Raw genomic sequence first — 17,554 nt, 5'->3', positions numbered from 1 at the left:
AGAAAAAGCCCGTGCGCGGCAATGAAGACCCTACGCAGCCAAAGATAAATAGATAGATAGATAAATAAATAAATAAATTTATATATATAAAAAAAGTGTATGATAAGACTATACACGATTGAAACTGAAATAAGTTTTTATCCTCTGTGTTGTCCAATCGGGCCAATTAACACAAAAGCATTAAGTAAACTGTGATTTAAATAAGTAGAACACTAAGCAAGTTCATTTTAAATGGTCCATTGCCAATTATTTCTCTCCAGCTATAAAGATATATAATGCATAATTCACCCATTTCTTACTTTTGGGACAAACATTTTTTCCTTTGACATAGAGCAACCCAAATGTCTCTATGTCCTACCTACTTCACAGGGTTGTTTGTGAAGATTAAATGAGATGATGACAGCTCTTTGAATATTTTATTTTTTTGTGAGATCCTAGATAAGAGCATATATATATTTTTAACATCTTTATTGGAGTATAATTGCTTTACAATAGTGTGTTAGTTTCTGTTGTATAACAAAATGAATCAGCTATACATATATCCCCATATCTCCTCCCTCTTGTGTCTCCCTCCCACCCTCCCTATCCCACCCCTCTAGGTGGTCACAAAGCACCGAGCTGATCTCCCTGTGCTATGCGGTTGCTTCCCACTAGCTATCGATTTTACATTTGGTAGTGTATATATGTCCATGCCACTCTCTCACTTTGTCCCAGCTCACCCTTCCCCCTCCCCGTGTCCTCATTCTTTGAATATTCTAAAGCACCAGACAACTATAACGCTGTGTGCCCTCTCACTTATTCTCACTCATGTAGCTTATACAATGGAGAAAAGATTTAAAAAATAAAATGTCTCTGCTGTTCTCTTAATCTGATGTAAACATTTATGTATTAGGTGGAATCATTTTTTCCTGGAAATATTTTAACAACTAGATAACTACCTGTTTAGATATCATACAATGTGAAGGCTGGGAGAGGAATTAGGTCAGTATTTCTCAGACTTTTGGATTTGATGAACCATTAAGAATAATAACAACAACAATGACAATAATGAAGAAGAGATAAACACTGAGTGGATAACTTTACATTTTACCAAGTAAGGACATTAAAAATCTAAAAAATTTTATATTTTTTGTTTCTTGAGAGGACAAGTTAACATCAAAAAATTTATGACATACTAACAGAATAAAAGAATCTTTTAAAGTGAGTGCATTAACTTTAGGAAAAACTCATTACTTTTCCCTTCATTTTATCACAAATAGGGAACATTTCAATACAGATTGCTATCAGTCCTCAGATAGTGATTAGAATCCTTTAAAGACTATCAATAACTGCACCATAACCACTAGTCTATCTTTATTAAATGACTTACATTTCACAATAATGCCAACTCAAGTTAAACCGAGTATTTTTCCTAGGAGCTTACTTGAAACAATTGGCTTTTCCACAAACCAATAAATAAACATATGCACACAATACTTACATCTTGACAACTAACAGTTAAATAAGCCAAAGGGAAAAAAACAATAATATGTATGTGTTAAACATAATTTGCTAAGGTGTAAGATTGTGGACCTGGAATTTATGGGAAGTGTTACTGACCTTTGTCTTATGAGGTGATATGCTTTTTATTTTCTTCCACAACTAACGGAGCATCAAGTGTGGAACGTCTGTCTTTCAAGTTGCAGGTCAAAGTCACCACATTAAAGCTCCCCATAAGGCTAAACTTCAAATACGTGAGCCACGTGTGTTACAAAATTTTTTTTTCAAAGCTGCCAATGAAGTTGATTAGTTATTGACACATCAAGAAGGGAATTTTCTCAACCGCTGTGATTCCGAAAGTTTGGTTGCACCAAAGAGAAAGAGGTGAAGGAACGGAGGTTCTGGATACAAAGTCTCGGCTTGAGGGCCAGGGGAACTCAGGTTTAAACCGTTGCTGCAGACCCACCATTTGGGGCAGGATGTAACTTTTACTTGGAAAGTGGTGGTGGTGTGCTACTATTTCGTGTTCCTTTTCTGAGGTTCCAAAAGGCTGGGACACACCCGGCCTTCCTCTGGCAGTTCTTCCTTGGTCTTTCTTGAGAAACCAGTCTCAGATCTCTCCCTTCTTCCCCAGACACTAACTCGGAGGTGGCGAGTTCTGTTTCACGGAGACCCCAAAGCAAGAGGCAAGGCGGGAAAAAACCCCCTCTCCTCGGCAGCGCGGGAGGCGGTGCAGGCGCCTTACGTAATCTGCGCGCTGCACGCTGGGAAATCCGCCTCCCCGAGCCTGCGCACTCGCGTGTACGCCGGGCTTCCTCGTTCCTGTGCTTTGGCTGACGAGTAAGTTCCCGATGCCGTCGAGCCGCAGACTGCTCTCGGGCAGGGGCTGTGGGGATGAGCGCCGATGAGAGTGTGACAGGGTGTGAAGCAAGGCAGTGAGAGAGGGTGGACACTTACCTGGAGGGTCTCTAGTGGGGCTGAAACGCTAGTGGGGAAGAAAGGAGGGGCGCGGCGGGAAGTGAGTAGCAAGATAGGTGGGATGGCCTGGTAGGCCGAGATGGCGGTGGGAGGAAAGAGAAGGTGAGGAGAAAATGGTTGCACAAGGCCTGGGGGTAGTGCTTGGTAATGAGGAAGGCACCAACACCTCAGATTGCACAGCCGGGGTCAATGGCTGTGAATGGTATTTGTCACAGGTGGGGAGGCCCAGCCTCTAGACCAGGCCTTGATTCAGCTGAGGGCTTAAACTATGACAGAAAATCTGTTTTTACAGAAGCAGAATTACCTGATTAGAAGAGTTTTGATTTGACATACATGCATGTTCTTTTACTTTGAGAGAGGTGAGAAGAGGTGTAAAAGGAAAAGGGAAGAGAAAAAAGAGGAAGGGAGACGAGAACCACTCTCGTGTTCGCTTCTCGGAAACATTCTCAGACTTTCCCAGGCAGAGTGAGCACTACTGTGCTTGTGTAGTATTTTCAGCGTCTTACCGTTATAGCGCTTAAATTTATATACTAGAAAGTTACCGACAGGAATGTAGAAGCACTATATGGAATTTACTAAACAGACATCTTTTTTTTTTTTTTTTTTGGTACGCGGGCCTCTCACTGTTGTGGCCTCTCCCGTTGCGGAGCACAGGCTCCGGACGCGCAGGCTCAGTGGCCATGGCTCACAGGCCCAGCCGCTCCACGGCATGTGGGATCTTCCCGGACCGGGGCACGAACCCGTGTCCCCTGCATCGACAGGTGGACTCTCAACCACTGAGCCACCAGGGAAGCCCAAAACAGACATCTTTATTATTTGTTGTTGCTGTCTTTCTGTCATATATGTGAATATTATACATGACTAAGCAAACAGATTCATTACAATTTTCCAGGTCAGCAGAGTTTCTCAAAAAGCAAGCAAAGTAAATGATAACTTGAGTGTAGACAGAGATCCTTATCTGTTAGGGTGTAGAGACTATACCATTCTAGGTTTCAACATTTTTCAAGTTTAAACTTAATCTTTCAGACTCCCAGGGAAATTATCTTCAGAATTTATGGGAAAGTAATTTAAAAGTAAAATTTGATGCTATATGAAGGTAAGATAGGACAGTGGAAACAAAAGTCTCTTGTAGACTAGAAGAGATCTTGGTTCTAGTCTGGCACGGTTTTACATGTTTGAATTTGGTCAACTATCTCTGCCTCTATTTTCACATCTGTAAAATTGAGATTGAATTAGATGAACTGTAAGATTTGTTTCAACATTAGGATTTTGTGAAGGCTGAAAAATCCTGAATGAATCCCGATACAAGGCAGAAAGTGCCAAAGAGACAGGCTTGGCCGACTGCATATAGAGGGAGTAGAAGAAAATCATGGGAATGGCAGGTTGGCCCAGGTGATATATGACTTTGGATGCTCTACCATAGAATTTGAGCTTATTCTGGAGCAATGAATGGTCAAGGGAAGGTTTTTTGAGTTAAGGGAATGCAGTAATCAGAGTTTTGAAAGACTGCCCAAACAGCAGTTGGTAGAATGAAACAGAGAAGGGAGAATTTGAGTAGGTTAGGTAAGTGACAAATAATGAGAGCCCAAACTAACAGTGGCAGGAGGAGTGGAAAGAAAGGGAAGGATTCAAGAGAGCTGCAGCATGAGTTTGTACCTAAAATTGACATTGCTCTAAACTTTGCAGCTCTTGCCTCCAGAATATGGCCAGTCACCTTGTAAAACCTGATTCTAGAAATTGCAAGAGACCAAGAGAGTTGGAGGTAATCTTTGTGCTTGTGGAGCCTTACTCTTTTATTTTATATACGTCTCAAATTTTTTCCATTAAAGATAATTCTACTGATAAATGGAATTTAATGTCTTCATATTCCCAGAGCTGGGATTGTCCCAGCAGGAACTATGTTGACTCCAGCTGCCTTTTCACTAAGTATAGGCCTCCAGGAAACTATTGGGAGGTTTCTTTGTGGTAATTTGTGATCTAGAGACAGAAGTGGGTTCATGCCTTTATAATACATAAGACTTTACATAATTATTTTGATATCTAAGTAGGATACCTAGGTACTATACTTGCTGATAGTTTTGAAAAAGAGCACTGCATCCTGCCTTTCGTCACTACTACCCCACCAATTGATCTGTTTCCATTTGGAACATTATTTGTTCCCTTAAAGATTATGTTATCTTGCAAAAATTTGCAAACATATGGCTGTTATCCAAATGAAAGTTTTGCTCTTTTGCTATGGAAAACATCTGCTGGCTCAAGATACAGGAAACTTTTTCATCAGGGGATTAATACTATTTTCAAAGTCTAAACACATAATAAAATTATTATGTTGAACAAAGTTGGGCCTAAAAGTTTCCTGGTTAATAAAATTACAAATAACTAATCAGGACACAAGAGTATATAATTTCCAGCATGTTTGCTTTTTTCTGAAAGAAGTTTTATTTGCTTTTTTTTTTTTTTTTAACAGAATGTATATATCTTAAGCATCTTGCTAGCAATTTACGTATTTTCTCTACTTTCTTTTGTTAGCCTCAAATGCCAGATAGTCCACAACTGTCCTGTCTTGGAAAATCAGATTCTTCTTTCTCTGAAAGCTCTGGACTATTTTATAAAGATGAAGCCCTGGAGAAAGATTTGAATGGTGATCTATAAAGTGCTTGTATTTCTATACATTGATATTATAATATGGAAAGTTTATTATAGTTAACTTAGTGATTTATTTTTGAACAGATATGAGCAAGGAAATTAATCTAATGTTGTCTACATATGCAAAGATCTTAAGGCAAGTACTTATAGTATATTCTCTTGATTTTACACACAGAAGTTTTCTTCTGGAAACTCCGTAATGGGAAGTTTAGTGCAGGGGCTACAAAACCTATCTAGTAATTATAATTTTGAAATTTCTTATTCTACCTCAGTTTCTTATAATAGATTAGTTGTTTATTTTCAAAGACTACCGTTTCTACTAAACATCTTTTGATACTCTCAGAGTTGAAACGAGGCTGGATATATTTTATTCTCTAACTATCAATACATGATAAAACACTTAAATTTTTATGAAAAAACTTTCAGAAAGATACCATTTGGTGAAGTTAACCATAATAATGGAGTGATATTAAAGATAAATATATTTATGAAATGTTTAAATATTATCAATATATATGAAGGCTGAATTTAAATATTCTATTGGCCTGAGACTATAATGTTTTATAAGGTGTTTTTTAAAACTACTGGACAGTCACTGTATTTGAATAATGGTTTGTGTGGCTGTTAAGACAATGTATATAGTTTAGTATTAGAATTATAATGTGTAAGATACACATTCTGCTGTGTGAAGGGACTTTGAGTAGTCAAAAATATTTGTGGAACTAATTTAACTTTTACTGAGCAGTGCTTGTAAATTAATGAAGCTTTTTGATATACAAAGCCATTTAAATGAAATAGCTAACATATATAGCATAATAGGACACGTCACTATGATAGTGTATTTAGATGTTACGACTATTTAGTTTAATGTAAAACTTTTTTTCCCCATTAGTGAGAGAGCAGCAGTAGATGCATCTTATATTGACGAGATAGATGGACTCTTCAAAGAAGCCAATACTATTGAAAACTTTCTAATACAGAAAAGAGAGCTCCTGAGACAGAGGTTTACGGTGATTGCAAACACACTACACAGATAAAATTGTGTACTTAAAATAAGCTGAGAATTTAAGCCCAGTATTGTTGTAATGAAAGAATGGCATTTGTGCTCTGAATGCTCTCCAGTTGTTAAGAAAATGTATACCTTAAATATAGAAGGGGAAACTCCTTAAATTTCTTTTCTCGATTTAAAAGGGGCATTAAGCTGGACATTAATATGATACATAGCTTTTCTTTTGAGAGTCAAATATTTGTCATATTTTATAAAAGTGTAAACTATTTAAATTGTATATGGAGCCTCTTCTTTTTTTTTCCTTAAACCTCCTAACCTTTCTTAAATTTCTAAGACTCAGTGAGTTAATTTGATAATATTTAACAACATTGCACTTTTTCTTTTAGAATATTTTGTTTAAATAGCAGATAGATAGCTTTGGAGATGGTTTTAAGATGTTTTTCATGGTCAGCATTGAAAAAAATTAAAACCCAAAAGTAATTTGTCCAGTTTCTCAATATGTAGTTAAACTGTGCTATTGCTATTTAATATTACCATTTGATTATTTTCACTATTATTATTATACATTGCTAATAAAAATTTGGTTTAAAATTATTGTCTTGTGGTAAAATAAAAACCAGAAATTACTAACCAGAACTTTATATGAATTGACTTTTTTACACATCAGCCATATCAATGGTGCAGTTAATGAAGTATATTTAGAAGCCTTAGCAGCTAGCTGTGTGGTATAGGATAAAGATTAGTGGTCCAGAAGTAAAGAGATTGTTTAAACAATTCAATCTCAGTGAGTCATTTCAATCCTATTATAATTCAGAAATTGAATTCGGACTAGGAAATCTCTACTATTTATCTAGCTGAAAAAATTCTCCCTTTGTTGGAAGGTACTGCTATGATTTTATTGAAAACTTTTAATGTTATATAATTACATGTGATAGCTGTATTGATCAGATTTTTAAAAATCACAGCACCAATTGTTCAATCATACAGATAATTCGATCTATTATTTGTATATTTTGCCTATATAAGCAATTACAAATTTGGACATATTTACAGGCAGTACTACAGGGAATTTGGTATTCCTCAGGTGGACAGCATGTTTGCCTTGCTGCCTTCTAAATGTTAAAATCTCATTTCATCAAATTACTATTTTAAGTCATATATACCACATATAATAAATATTCATACAAGAAAGCACTGAAAACAGTGAAATAAAAGAATATTTACTAAAAGTATTGGTTATTAAGTGGAAAAAATTACTTGATTTGTAGAGGGATATGTTAACGTCACAGGATAGGTTGGAGGTCAATGAAGATTAGAAATGGGATTTTTAAAATTTTTTATTAAAAAAAATTTTTTAAACATCTTTATTGGAGTATAATTGATTTACATTGTTGTATTAATTTCTGTTGTATAACAAAGTGAATCATCTATACATATACATATATCCCCATATCCCCTACCTCTTGCGTCTCCCTCCCACTCTCTCTATCCCACCCCTCTAGGTGGTCACAAAGTATCCAGCTGATCTCCCTGTGCTATGCGGCTGCTTCCCACTAGCTATCTGTTTTACATTTGGTAGTGTATATTTGTCAATGCCACTCTCTCAGTTTGTCCCAGGTTACCCTTCCCCCTCCCCATGTCCTCAAGTCCGTTCTCTACATCTGTGTCTTTATTCCTGTCCTGCCTCTAGGTTCTTCAGAACCATTTTTTTTTTTTAGATTCCATGTATATGTGTTAGCATACGGTATTTGTTTTTCTCTTTCTGACTTACTTCACTCTGTATAACAGAGTCTAGGTCCATCCATAGAAATGGGATTTTTAAATACTGAGTGCAACAGGAAGACTGTCTCTCTCTGAGTTGATATGACAAATCAGCTGGATTTTGAGTTATTCTGTTACCTGAGAGTTATTTAATGTAAATACAGAGATGACTCTGCTGGCCTATCATCATTAAGAAATGTTCTTGAGTTATTTTTTTCCTAAGCATTTGTTATTAATGTGAAAGATAAGGCTAACATTGTTTCAGAGTGGATTTCGCATTATATTTGTTATATCTTGATAGTGTCACCATTGTTCAGCATCTGGTTCTTCCCTGTGTAGGTTAAATTTGATCATTTCATTGGGTGTGTATAAGACTAGGGAACTGATTTTTAGTCACAGTGTGTTTACTGGTCAGAACATCTACCTCCGGGGAAAAAGTTCCTGAAAGCCTAATTAATGCTTATTTTTTAATCAAATTGGATGTCTTTGGTACCATCCACATGAGAATAATTATCTCACAACTGGAAATATGCTATTGCAGGAATATATTTGCCCTTTGATTTATACTTATCACTCATTTCAATAAGATTTCATGAAGTTTATAAATTATTCTTCACTAATTACAAATCAAAATATATTTTGAGTCTCTTTGTACATCATGATCTGCTAGACACTGTGGGGAGTACAGAATAGTTTAAGATACTCTGTTCTCCCTTCTGACAAGTTTGACCACTCTTTTTTTTTTAACATCTGTATTGGAGCATAATTGCTTTATGATGGTGTGTTAGTTTCTGCTTTATAACAAAGTGAATCAGCTATACATATACATATATCCCCATATCTCCTCCCTCCTGCGTCTCCCTCCCACCCTCCCTATCCCACCCATCTAGGTAGTCACAAGGCGCCGAGCTGATCTCCCTGTGTAAGCACTCTTTTCTTGAAATACACTTACGTGTCTTTGCTAGGAAGACATGATATGTCAATGTTAAAAGTATTTCTGTGGCACTAACTCCTTTTAGTGGAAGTTACTAGAAGGCTTTCGCAAGGGGGTCAGATAGGTAGATTTTTTTTTTTTTTTTTTTTTGCAGTACGCGGGCCTCTCACTGTTGTGCCCTCTCCCGTTGCGGAGCGCAGGCTCCGGACGCGCAGGCTCAGTGACCATGGCTCACGGGCCTAGTTGCTCTGCGGCATGTGGGATCTTCCCGGACCGGGACACGAACCCACCTCTCCTGCATGGGCAGGCGGACTCTCAACCACTGCGCCACCAGGGAAGACCAGATACGTAGATTTTTTTTTCTTTTTTGGTACGCGGGCCTCTCACTGCCGTGGCCTCTCCCGTTGCGGAGCACAGGCCCCGGACGCGCGGGCCCAGCCGCTCTGCGGCATGCGGGATCCTCCCGGACCGGGGCACGAACTCGCGTGCCCCGCATCGGCAGGCGGACTGCCAACCACTGTGCCACCAGGGAAGCCCCAGATAGGTAGATTTTGAAATGGGTTTTTGGAAAGGAAAGGGAGGATATTTCAGGCAGGGAAAAATTTGATCAGAGGCACAGAAGAAAAAAACGTGGTAAGTCATTTTACTGGGCTGAGAATTCACAAAGGGGAATAGTGTATCATCTAAACTGCTAGAGAGCAGGACAGAATCTGTTCTCAATTTGTAGCACAGTATTTGATACATTGGAGCTCAGAAATGTTAAATTAATAAATTATTTATGATTATTAGTTTTTTAAGGGTATACCTTCACAGGGCTTTAGTCATACTAGATTGTTAGAGAATGTTTTGCAAATTAAGTGAATAGAAAAGGAAAGGTGAGATGCTAGAAAGGCAGAGAGACAAAGGATGAAAGGTAGGTTGTGGCCAGATTGTAAAGTCCTTTGTTGACAGATTAAATTTGGACTTTATTCTGTAAAGGAAGAGGAGATCTGAATCATTCAGAGGAGAGGAGTGGCGTAATGAAATTGATCCCCTGGATCAACTGAATTGTAGTGTGAGGACAGATTTGAAAGAGGAAAGTTTAGGGAGGGAGACCACTATTGGTGGTCCAATTTCAGTATTTCTAACAGCAACTTACTATAGATAGGTTGTTGGGATACTTGTTCTGGAAATGAGACCAAGAGTGGTTGCAGGCATTTTGAAGTCCTGCCCTTTAATCCCCACCCCCTTCTATTCTGTCAGTGAGCCAGGGACAGCCCAGGAAGTGAGCGTTTCACTGCCAGTCAATGTGAGGATTTGGAAATCACAGGATCTGCTGCTACTGAACTCGATACAAAGATGTTTTTTCAAATCTTTCTACGTTTCGTCAGCAATCTTTCTACCATTGTAACTGGTTTCCTTTCTGTGGTAGTACACTGGATTCCAGGTAGGGGATTTGCCCCTTCCTCTTCCTCTTTCTCCTTTTTCTACCAGCCTGAACTTAGATCTCTGTGCCTCTTTCCTGAAGAATACTAGGGGCTTCTGAAGTTTTCCAATCTGTGTGGAGCAGATACACGCGGCAGCACTGCAGAGCTGGGAGTTAAAGAAGATTGAGTCAGGATTTGTTTACTTGTTTTCAGGGAAACAGCCTTTCTGTTTGTATATTTTATACAACATAAAGGGGTGGGATTCAGGGTTTAGGAATTCTCTTGGATCTGCAATAGGAAGAATATTCACTATTTAGAATTTTCTCATTTGAGAATCACTGCTACATGTTCTAATGTAAATGTTTGGTTCTTCTGTTTGCATTCTGGGGGACTGCCTTAAAACCTCTGTTTATTGTTTTGTAGCTTTCTGTTGTATCTACTAACTGTTACATGATTTTATTCTTGAAATTGGCTGATATAGAGCTATTAGACATCATACTGATATGCACTAAAAACTTTAAAGTTATTTAATTCGGGGGTGGTGGTGATGGTGTGACGAATTGGGAGATTGGGATTGACATATATACACTAATATGTATAAAATGGATAACTAATAAGAACCTGCTGTATAAAAAATAAATAAAATTCAAAAATTCAAAAACAAAACAAAACAAAAAAACAAGAGAAAACCTCATTGTCCTTCAACCACACATTCCCATTGTTCTTGAAACCTGCTTTATGGGGGGATGGCACCTGAAGAGGGAAAATAACAACCGCCCAGGCTGTTATATCTTTCTGATAAATACCAGGCTGCAGTCACTTGTGAACGTTTCCCTCATTAGGTTTGGGTAATTAATTGCTGAGTCTTGCTGCTTTCTTTTGAGAAAGGGACAGTATATAAAATATATCTTATAAAAAATATGCTGCATCTGATTTAAGAATAAATGCTCAATTTCAGGGCTGCAAAAAAATGAAAAATAAAAAAATAAATTATTTAATTCAGTAATGTAGTGCTTGCTCTACGTAAGGCAATGTGTTAGGTAATGGGGTGGAGACAAAAACAAGACCCTGTACTCAAGGAGTACTGGTAGTAGAAGTCATAAACTATATTCATCTTTATCACACTAGGTGGAGTAAGACAAATGCCGTGAGAGAGCTAAAACAGATGCTGTGTGATTTCAGACTAAGGAGAATCAGTTCTTACTATATGAAATGGGAATATTGTGTTTATGAAGATGGTGACATCTTGAAGGATGCATCACCTTAAGTAGATGAGAAATATCCTAGGTGAAGACAGGTATACGATTATGATGAGAAGAGACTGGAGAGCGGTCCAGTTTGGCTGGAGGAGAAGGTATTAGTGAGAGGCATTACTGGACAGGTAGGTTGGTGTGAGACTGTACAGTGCCTTCATCAATGCCTGGCCAAGTAGTTCAGACATTATTTGGTAGACAGTGAGGAGTCATTAGTAAAGGTTTTATAGAGGAATATACAACACAATCAGATCTGTGGCTTAGAAGATGAATTCAGTAGCAGTGCTCCCTAATGCTTTTACGTTATAGCTCACATAGAAAATGATAATATTTTTACTGCATAGTGGAGTAAATTGGATGGGATCTGGAACCCCATGAGCTGTGTAGAGCTGGAGGTGATTGACATGGGGCCTCGGCCATCCTAAGGACTAAGGGGATCAAGAGGCCCACCAATTAGGAAGCTCTGGCATAGATGATAGCTTCCCTATCTAGTTTCAATGTAAGAGGCTGTGATAATATCCATCTAAGAGGTTGTGAGGACCTAAATTATGACAGTAGAAAGGAAGTTACTGCTAGGCAAGAGAATATGAAGCATCAGTGCTTATGAGAACAGGTTCAGGCTGCAAGAAAAATTGGGGGAGCTACCCAGGAGAGGTGGACTGGTAAAAATCTTTGCAAAGGATTTGTCCCAGGCACCCTTGCAAACTTCTGAGCCCTAGTAATATATAATGGCTACCCTATATCATCCCCTTGTCCTCTTCCTGGCATTGTGTGGGTATAATCAGCAGAATTTAACCACTTACTGAATGTTAGGGGGACAGTGAAGGAAGACAAATTCAAGGCCCACAGAGATTTTGAAGCTATGTTATTTAGCAGGTGGGAAAATTGATTTGGAAGGGAGAAAATGAAAAATTCTCTTTTGACATGTTGAGAGTCACCTGCAAGAAGTAATTGGTGAAAATAAGGGACTAGATGAGATTACCAAGGGAGAGTGCTGAGGTTAAAGAGTAAAGGTCCAAGGTCAGACTTTAGGAACACATTCATGAGGTGATAAGAAGAGGAACCAATAAAGGGAATTAACTTTTGGAAATTATCTATTATTATTATATTTAATTATGATGATGGACTTGAACAGGAAGTTTTATCTGCCTTTTATTCTCATTATCCACATTTTATCATTGAAAAATCTGAGGCTCAGAGTGATTAGTAACTTGCCCAAGGTTGCTAGCTAGTAAGTAGGAAGCTGGCATAAAGCAAACAGAGGAAGCAGGAAAGTTAGAAAAGTGCAATGTCTCAGAAGCTAAGAATAGAAAGGGGGTTAAGGAGCTGGTGCCTACAATATCAAGCACTATGGGAAATATGAAGAATATATAATAAACTGCCACCAGGATGCTATGGAGTACAGAACATAAACATGTAAATGTTTTCTAAAATGTAACATGTTTTAAGTTCATGAATCTCTATTAAGACAAATACCCAATCAGGGTATTCAGTTTACTTCTACTTAAGTAAGAGGAGTAAAAGATCTGACCTCAGGGAACTTATTTTAATCTAAGAGTGAAAATAAGATAAATATGCATAATAATAATAAAAGTAGTAAGATAAATACCAGAGGGTTTCCTTTTCTAAGTTTTCAAAGCATCCTCTTTATACCTCTAATCTTGTGGTTCTCAAATTTTATTGTAGTATGCCTAAGAATACCTGCTTGCCCTACCTCAGAGATTCTGATTTCTTAGGTCCAGAGTGGGGTCCATGAATCTGCTCATTAGCAATAACACCAGGTATTTCTGTTACAAGTAGACCCCAGGCCAGACCTTGAGAAATAATGCTCAAACAAAACGCTGACTACAGTATAAATGATCTACTTATATGTCTGTTTCCTAGGCAGTGAGTTCCTTTACGTCTGAGTTCTAACACTTTTTATCCCTCAGCAGTGCCTATCACTTTGTTGAATGAATAAATAATTCAAAGAAAGAAGATATTACATCTTGTTGATTGGTCATTGAAAGCTACATAAATAATAGGTAACATTGTTTGAGGGACTTCCATGGTGGCGAAGTGGTTGGGAATCCGCCTGCCAATGCAGGGGACACAGGTTCGATCCCTGGTCTGGGAAGATCCCACATGCCATGGAGCAACTAAGCCCGTGAGTCACAACTACTGAGCTTGTGCTCTAGAGCCCGCAAGCCACAACTACTGAGCCCCTGTGCCACAATTACTGAAACCCAGGTGCCTAGAGCCTGTGCTCCGCAACAAGAGAAGCCGCCGCAATGAGAAGCCCATGCACTGCAATGAAGAGTAGCCCCTGCTCACCTCAACTAGAGAAAGCCTGCACGCAGCAACAAAGACCCAATGCAGTCAAAAATAAATTTAAAAAAAATTTATAAAAAAAGACTCAAAAAATTGTTTGAGTATTTACTATGTTCTAAAAACTTAATATAACCTAACCTGTTTATTATTTATAGCCTTAGGAGAAATAAGGATTATTATTATTCCTATCTTAGAAGGAGGAAGCAGCACAGAGAGGTGGTCTTCCTCAAGGCTAATTATTTGGAAAATGGGAGGCCAAGATTTGAACCCAAGCATTCTAGAGCCAGTCAGAGCCTGGGCCCACACTCTTAAGTATTACAGTATGCTGCCTCTTAAAGGAAATAGCATTTCAGATAGACTTTGAACAATAGATAAAATTTCCTTAGGGATAGATTAGTGGGAAGGACATTCAGGGTGAAAGTGAATTTTCTTTGGGAAATCAGGAAATAGTTGGGTTTGACCAAATTGTTACTTATAGGAAAGTAGAAGGACTCAAGTGCTCTAAACTCAATTTTTGAAAGAGTTGAAAGAAGTGGGATAATAGGTACAATATTATAAAATGTTCTGCTAAAACAATAGTGTCCCTATGTTTTAGTTAGGTTTTCTAGTTTAGACTTCATCACTGTTAAAGTTTTATGAAATAAAATAGAAGACTATATTTTATAGTATCTAATTAATTATGTACTTGACCACCCCTCTGTGTTAGGAAATACTGCCTGTGAACACTGAATAAATATGAAATAAAGGGATAATTTTCAGCTCTATTATAAAATAATGACTTTTTTGTGGCTTTTGAATTTCAGGTAATTTCAGACCAGGTTTCACTGCATAATTTAATTTATGATACCTTTTTCCTAGAAAATGCCATGTTCACTCATGTGTGTACCATTAAAATAGCAGAAATTAGGGGCTCCCCTGGTGGCGCAGTGGTTAAGAATCCGCCTGCCAATGCAGGGGACATGGGTTTGAGCCCTGGTCCGGGAAGATCCCACATGCCGTGGAGCAACTAAGCCCGAGCGCCACAACTACTGAACCCACGTGCCACAACTACTGAAGCCCACACGCATAGTGCCTGTGCTCCGCAACAAGAGAAGCCACCGCAATGAGAAGCCCATGCACTGCAACGAAGAGTAGTCCCCACTACCCACAACTAGAGAAAGCCACACAGCAACGAAGACCCAACGCAGCCAAAAATAAATAAATAAATAAAAATTTTAAAAAATGGCAGAAATTAAATTGCAGATCCTATTAAATTCTCATAAATCACTATGAAATCTTTGGGATCACATTCTGGTGTACCTAAAGTACTGAGGTCAATGTAATTATGATAATATTGATTGGTGGGTATTTTTTATTATAACAATGATGTGTAGCTATTAGTACATCTGTGCTTAGCATGTAGATTCAGTGTTGTGAGAAGACCAGCATTGTTCAACTATGAGAAATGACAATAGTGGTAACTAAAGTCCTGAGTTAATTCTTAGGCAGATTTGTACTGCAAGAACACAAAAAGGATTATTGTGGTTCAAAAATGGAGAACCAAAGAGTTGGTGGTCTGAGAATGAGGAAGAAGAGGAATTTGGGGACTATATTTGGTGTTAGGTTTATACTTCTCTTACCAGTAGATGAGAATATTGTCTATGGAGAAACAGGAATGTTCATAGAAGATTGGTAAAAATTTTGTGCTTTTGATTTCCTCTTCACAGTGTTGAAGAAGTACATGGAAAATACTCATCAGAAAAAAGTGATTTTCAGTAAGCGGAAGAGCCTTCCGTGTATTGCACCACTTTTAACCACGGTGGAGGAGACTCCGCAGATCATCTCTGCTCGAGTCCGGGGACATTTTCCTAAGTGGCTCAATGGCTATCTGCTTCGAATTGGACCTGGGAAGTTCGAGTATGGGAAGGATAAGTAAGCCTTGATTTTGGAGAACAATTTGGATTTCTTAGCATGGACTGGTTCTATGGAATATGCATTAATATCTGCTTCCTCTCTGAGGCTAACATTGCCATGCGCTCCCTTTGATTACAGATGAGGAAACTATAGTCTACAGAAAAAAAATGGAGATTTAATTCTTTTTTAAAAGTTTTGACTTTTCTGCTTTGCAGAATATTGTAAATTTTAAGTCATCTGAAAGTTTATGCTAAAAGAGAAGTGTCAGGAACTATCTATAGGACTAGCAAGCTCTATTTCATCACAAGTTCCTGAAGGAAGGGGCAATGTCTTCACCTCATACCACTCCCTTACCCAGTACTCCCCAGACACAATGGCTCTTTCAGTTCCTCAAACCAGGCATGTTTATTTTTGCTCAGGGTCTTGGCATTGGCTTGCTCATCTCTCTTCCCAAGTCTGATTCTTGTCATTCAGATATGAGCTCAAATTTCACATCCTTTGAGCCTTCCCTGATCTCCCAATCTAAAAATGCTACTATTTTTTATATTACCTATTTTAATTCTCTGCATTATCAATATCCAGCATATTTTTGTTTGTTTATTTATTTATTAGCTGTGTTTCCTCACTAGATGGCAGTCCCATGACGGTGGGGATGTTTTCTTGTTAAACCCATATCCCCAATATCTAGGATAGTGCCCTGTACTTAAATAGCACTCAATAAATATATGTAAATAATTGAAAAAATCCAATAACTCTTTAGTGAATTATTTCTCTGTGTGTCTACAGGGACATGAAGTGATGTGAAGAAACCACTATGGTCAGGAAAAAACCTACTAATCTACTAATCTACTAATCTACTGGCTGTACTAATTTACTTTTTCACCAACAGTGCGTGAGTGTTCTCTTTTCTGCACATCCTCCCCAACACTTGTTATTTCTTGTCTTTTCAATAATAGCCATTCTAACAGGTGTAGGGTGGTATGTCATTGTGGTTTTGATTTGCACATGCCTGATGACTAGTGATGTTGAGCATTTGTTCATGTACCTGTTGACCATCTGTATGTCTTTTTTTGGAAAATGTCTATACAGATCTTCAGCCCATTTTAAAACCAGGTTTATGTTTTTTTGCTATTGAGTGTATGAGTTCTTTATATATTTAGATATTAACTGAATTTGTTTGCTCTCATTTAAAAAAATTTCATACTGTCATAAGCCTTTTTATCTGTGTTGCTACAAAATCTGAATGACTATTACTTTTAATGGCTGGATGATATTCCAGAAATCACTGCCCTTTAAAAAAATATGATAAAATACACATTACATAAAATTTTCCATCTAAAATTTGCCAACTATTTTTGAGCGTACATTCATTAGCATTAAGTACATTCACACTGCTGTGCTATCATCACCACCGTCCATCTACTTTTCATCTTGCAAAACTGAAACTCTGTACCCATTAAACAGTAACTCCCATGCTCCCCTTCCCCAAGCTCCTGGCAACCACTTAATTGTACCTTCTATTAGTTATATCATTCCTGTGGGCCTAGTGGGAATCTGATTACGGTCCTATTGTGTTTCTCCAGCTGTTGTTAGAAACATATCAAGAATTAGGGGCATGTTTAAGATATATTTCTTAATAACCCAGATATTTTAATTTGCTGAACCTGTTGTATCTTGTCTTTACTGAATATTAGACTTTTTAAAATGCCACCGCTAGAAGGAAACAAAATGCAGTGTTCTTCCACCACCCTACCCCTCCCCGACCAGCTGCTGCAAGAAGCCCTTAAGAAGTTACTTTAAATGCTTAGGGTAATGGCTGGGGGGCTGGGAAGGTAGGGGACTGATTTGGAGGTAGAAAAAAAGAAAATGACTGAACTGACCTATG

The 17,554-nt window shown here is 38.0% G+C and overlaps 2 protein-coding genes across 2 annotated transcripts in view; both read left to right on the top strand.

Annotated features, from left to right (window-relative positions):
- Positions 1–4,150: 4,150 nt before the first annotated feature.
- TEX12 (testis expressed 12) lies at positions 4,151–6,140 on the top strand (the record flags this gene model as incomplete). The annotated part of the gene is made up of 4 exons (XM_082660205.1): positions 4,151–4,219; positions 4,987–5,098; positions 5,188–5,243; positions 6,000–6,140. Exons 1-4 carry the CDS (start codon positions 4,160–4,162, stop codon positions 6,138–6,140), a joined length of 369 nt encoding a protein of 122 aa, XP_082516331.1. The 5' UTR covers positions 4,151–4,159.
- Positions 6,141–10,107: 3,967 nt separating this feature from the next.
- The window catches only part of BCO2 (beta-carotene oxygenase 2), a 43,133-nt gene continuing 35,686 nt past the window's right edge, over positions 10,108–17,554 (top strand). The window contains exons 1-2 of the mRNA XM_082660204.1: positions 10,108–10,233; positions 15,483–15,687. Of these exons, the coding sequence (XP_082516330.1) occupies positions 10,146–10,233; positions 15,483–15,687 (293 nt within the window). The 5' untranslated portion in view covers positions 10,108–10,145. The remainder of the gene's footprint in view (positions 10,234–15,482; positions 15,688–17,554) is intronic.

Source organism: Grampus griseus, assembly GCF_964374135.1.
Source record: "Grampus griseus genome assembly, chromosome: 8".
Lineage (NCBI taxonomy): Eukaryota > Metazoa > Chordata > Mammalia > Artiodactyla > Delphinidae > Grampus > Grampus griseus.
This window is presented reverse-complemented; position numbering and strand designations above follow the sequence as displayed.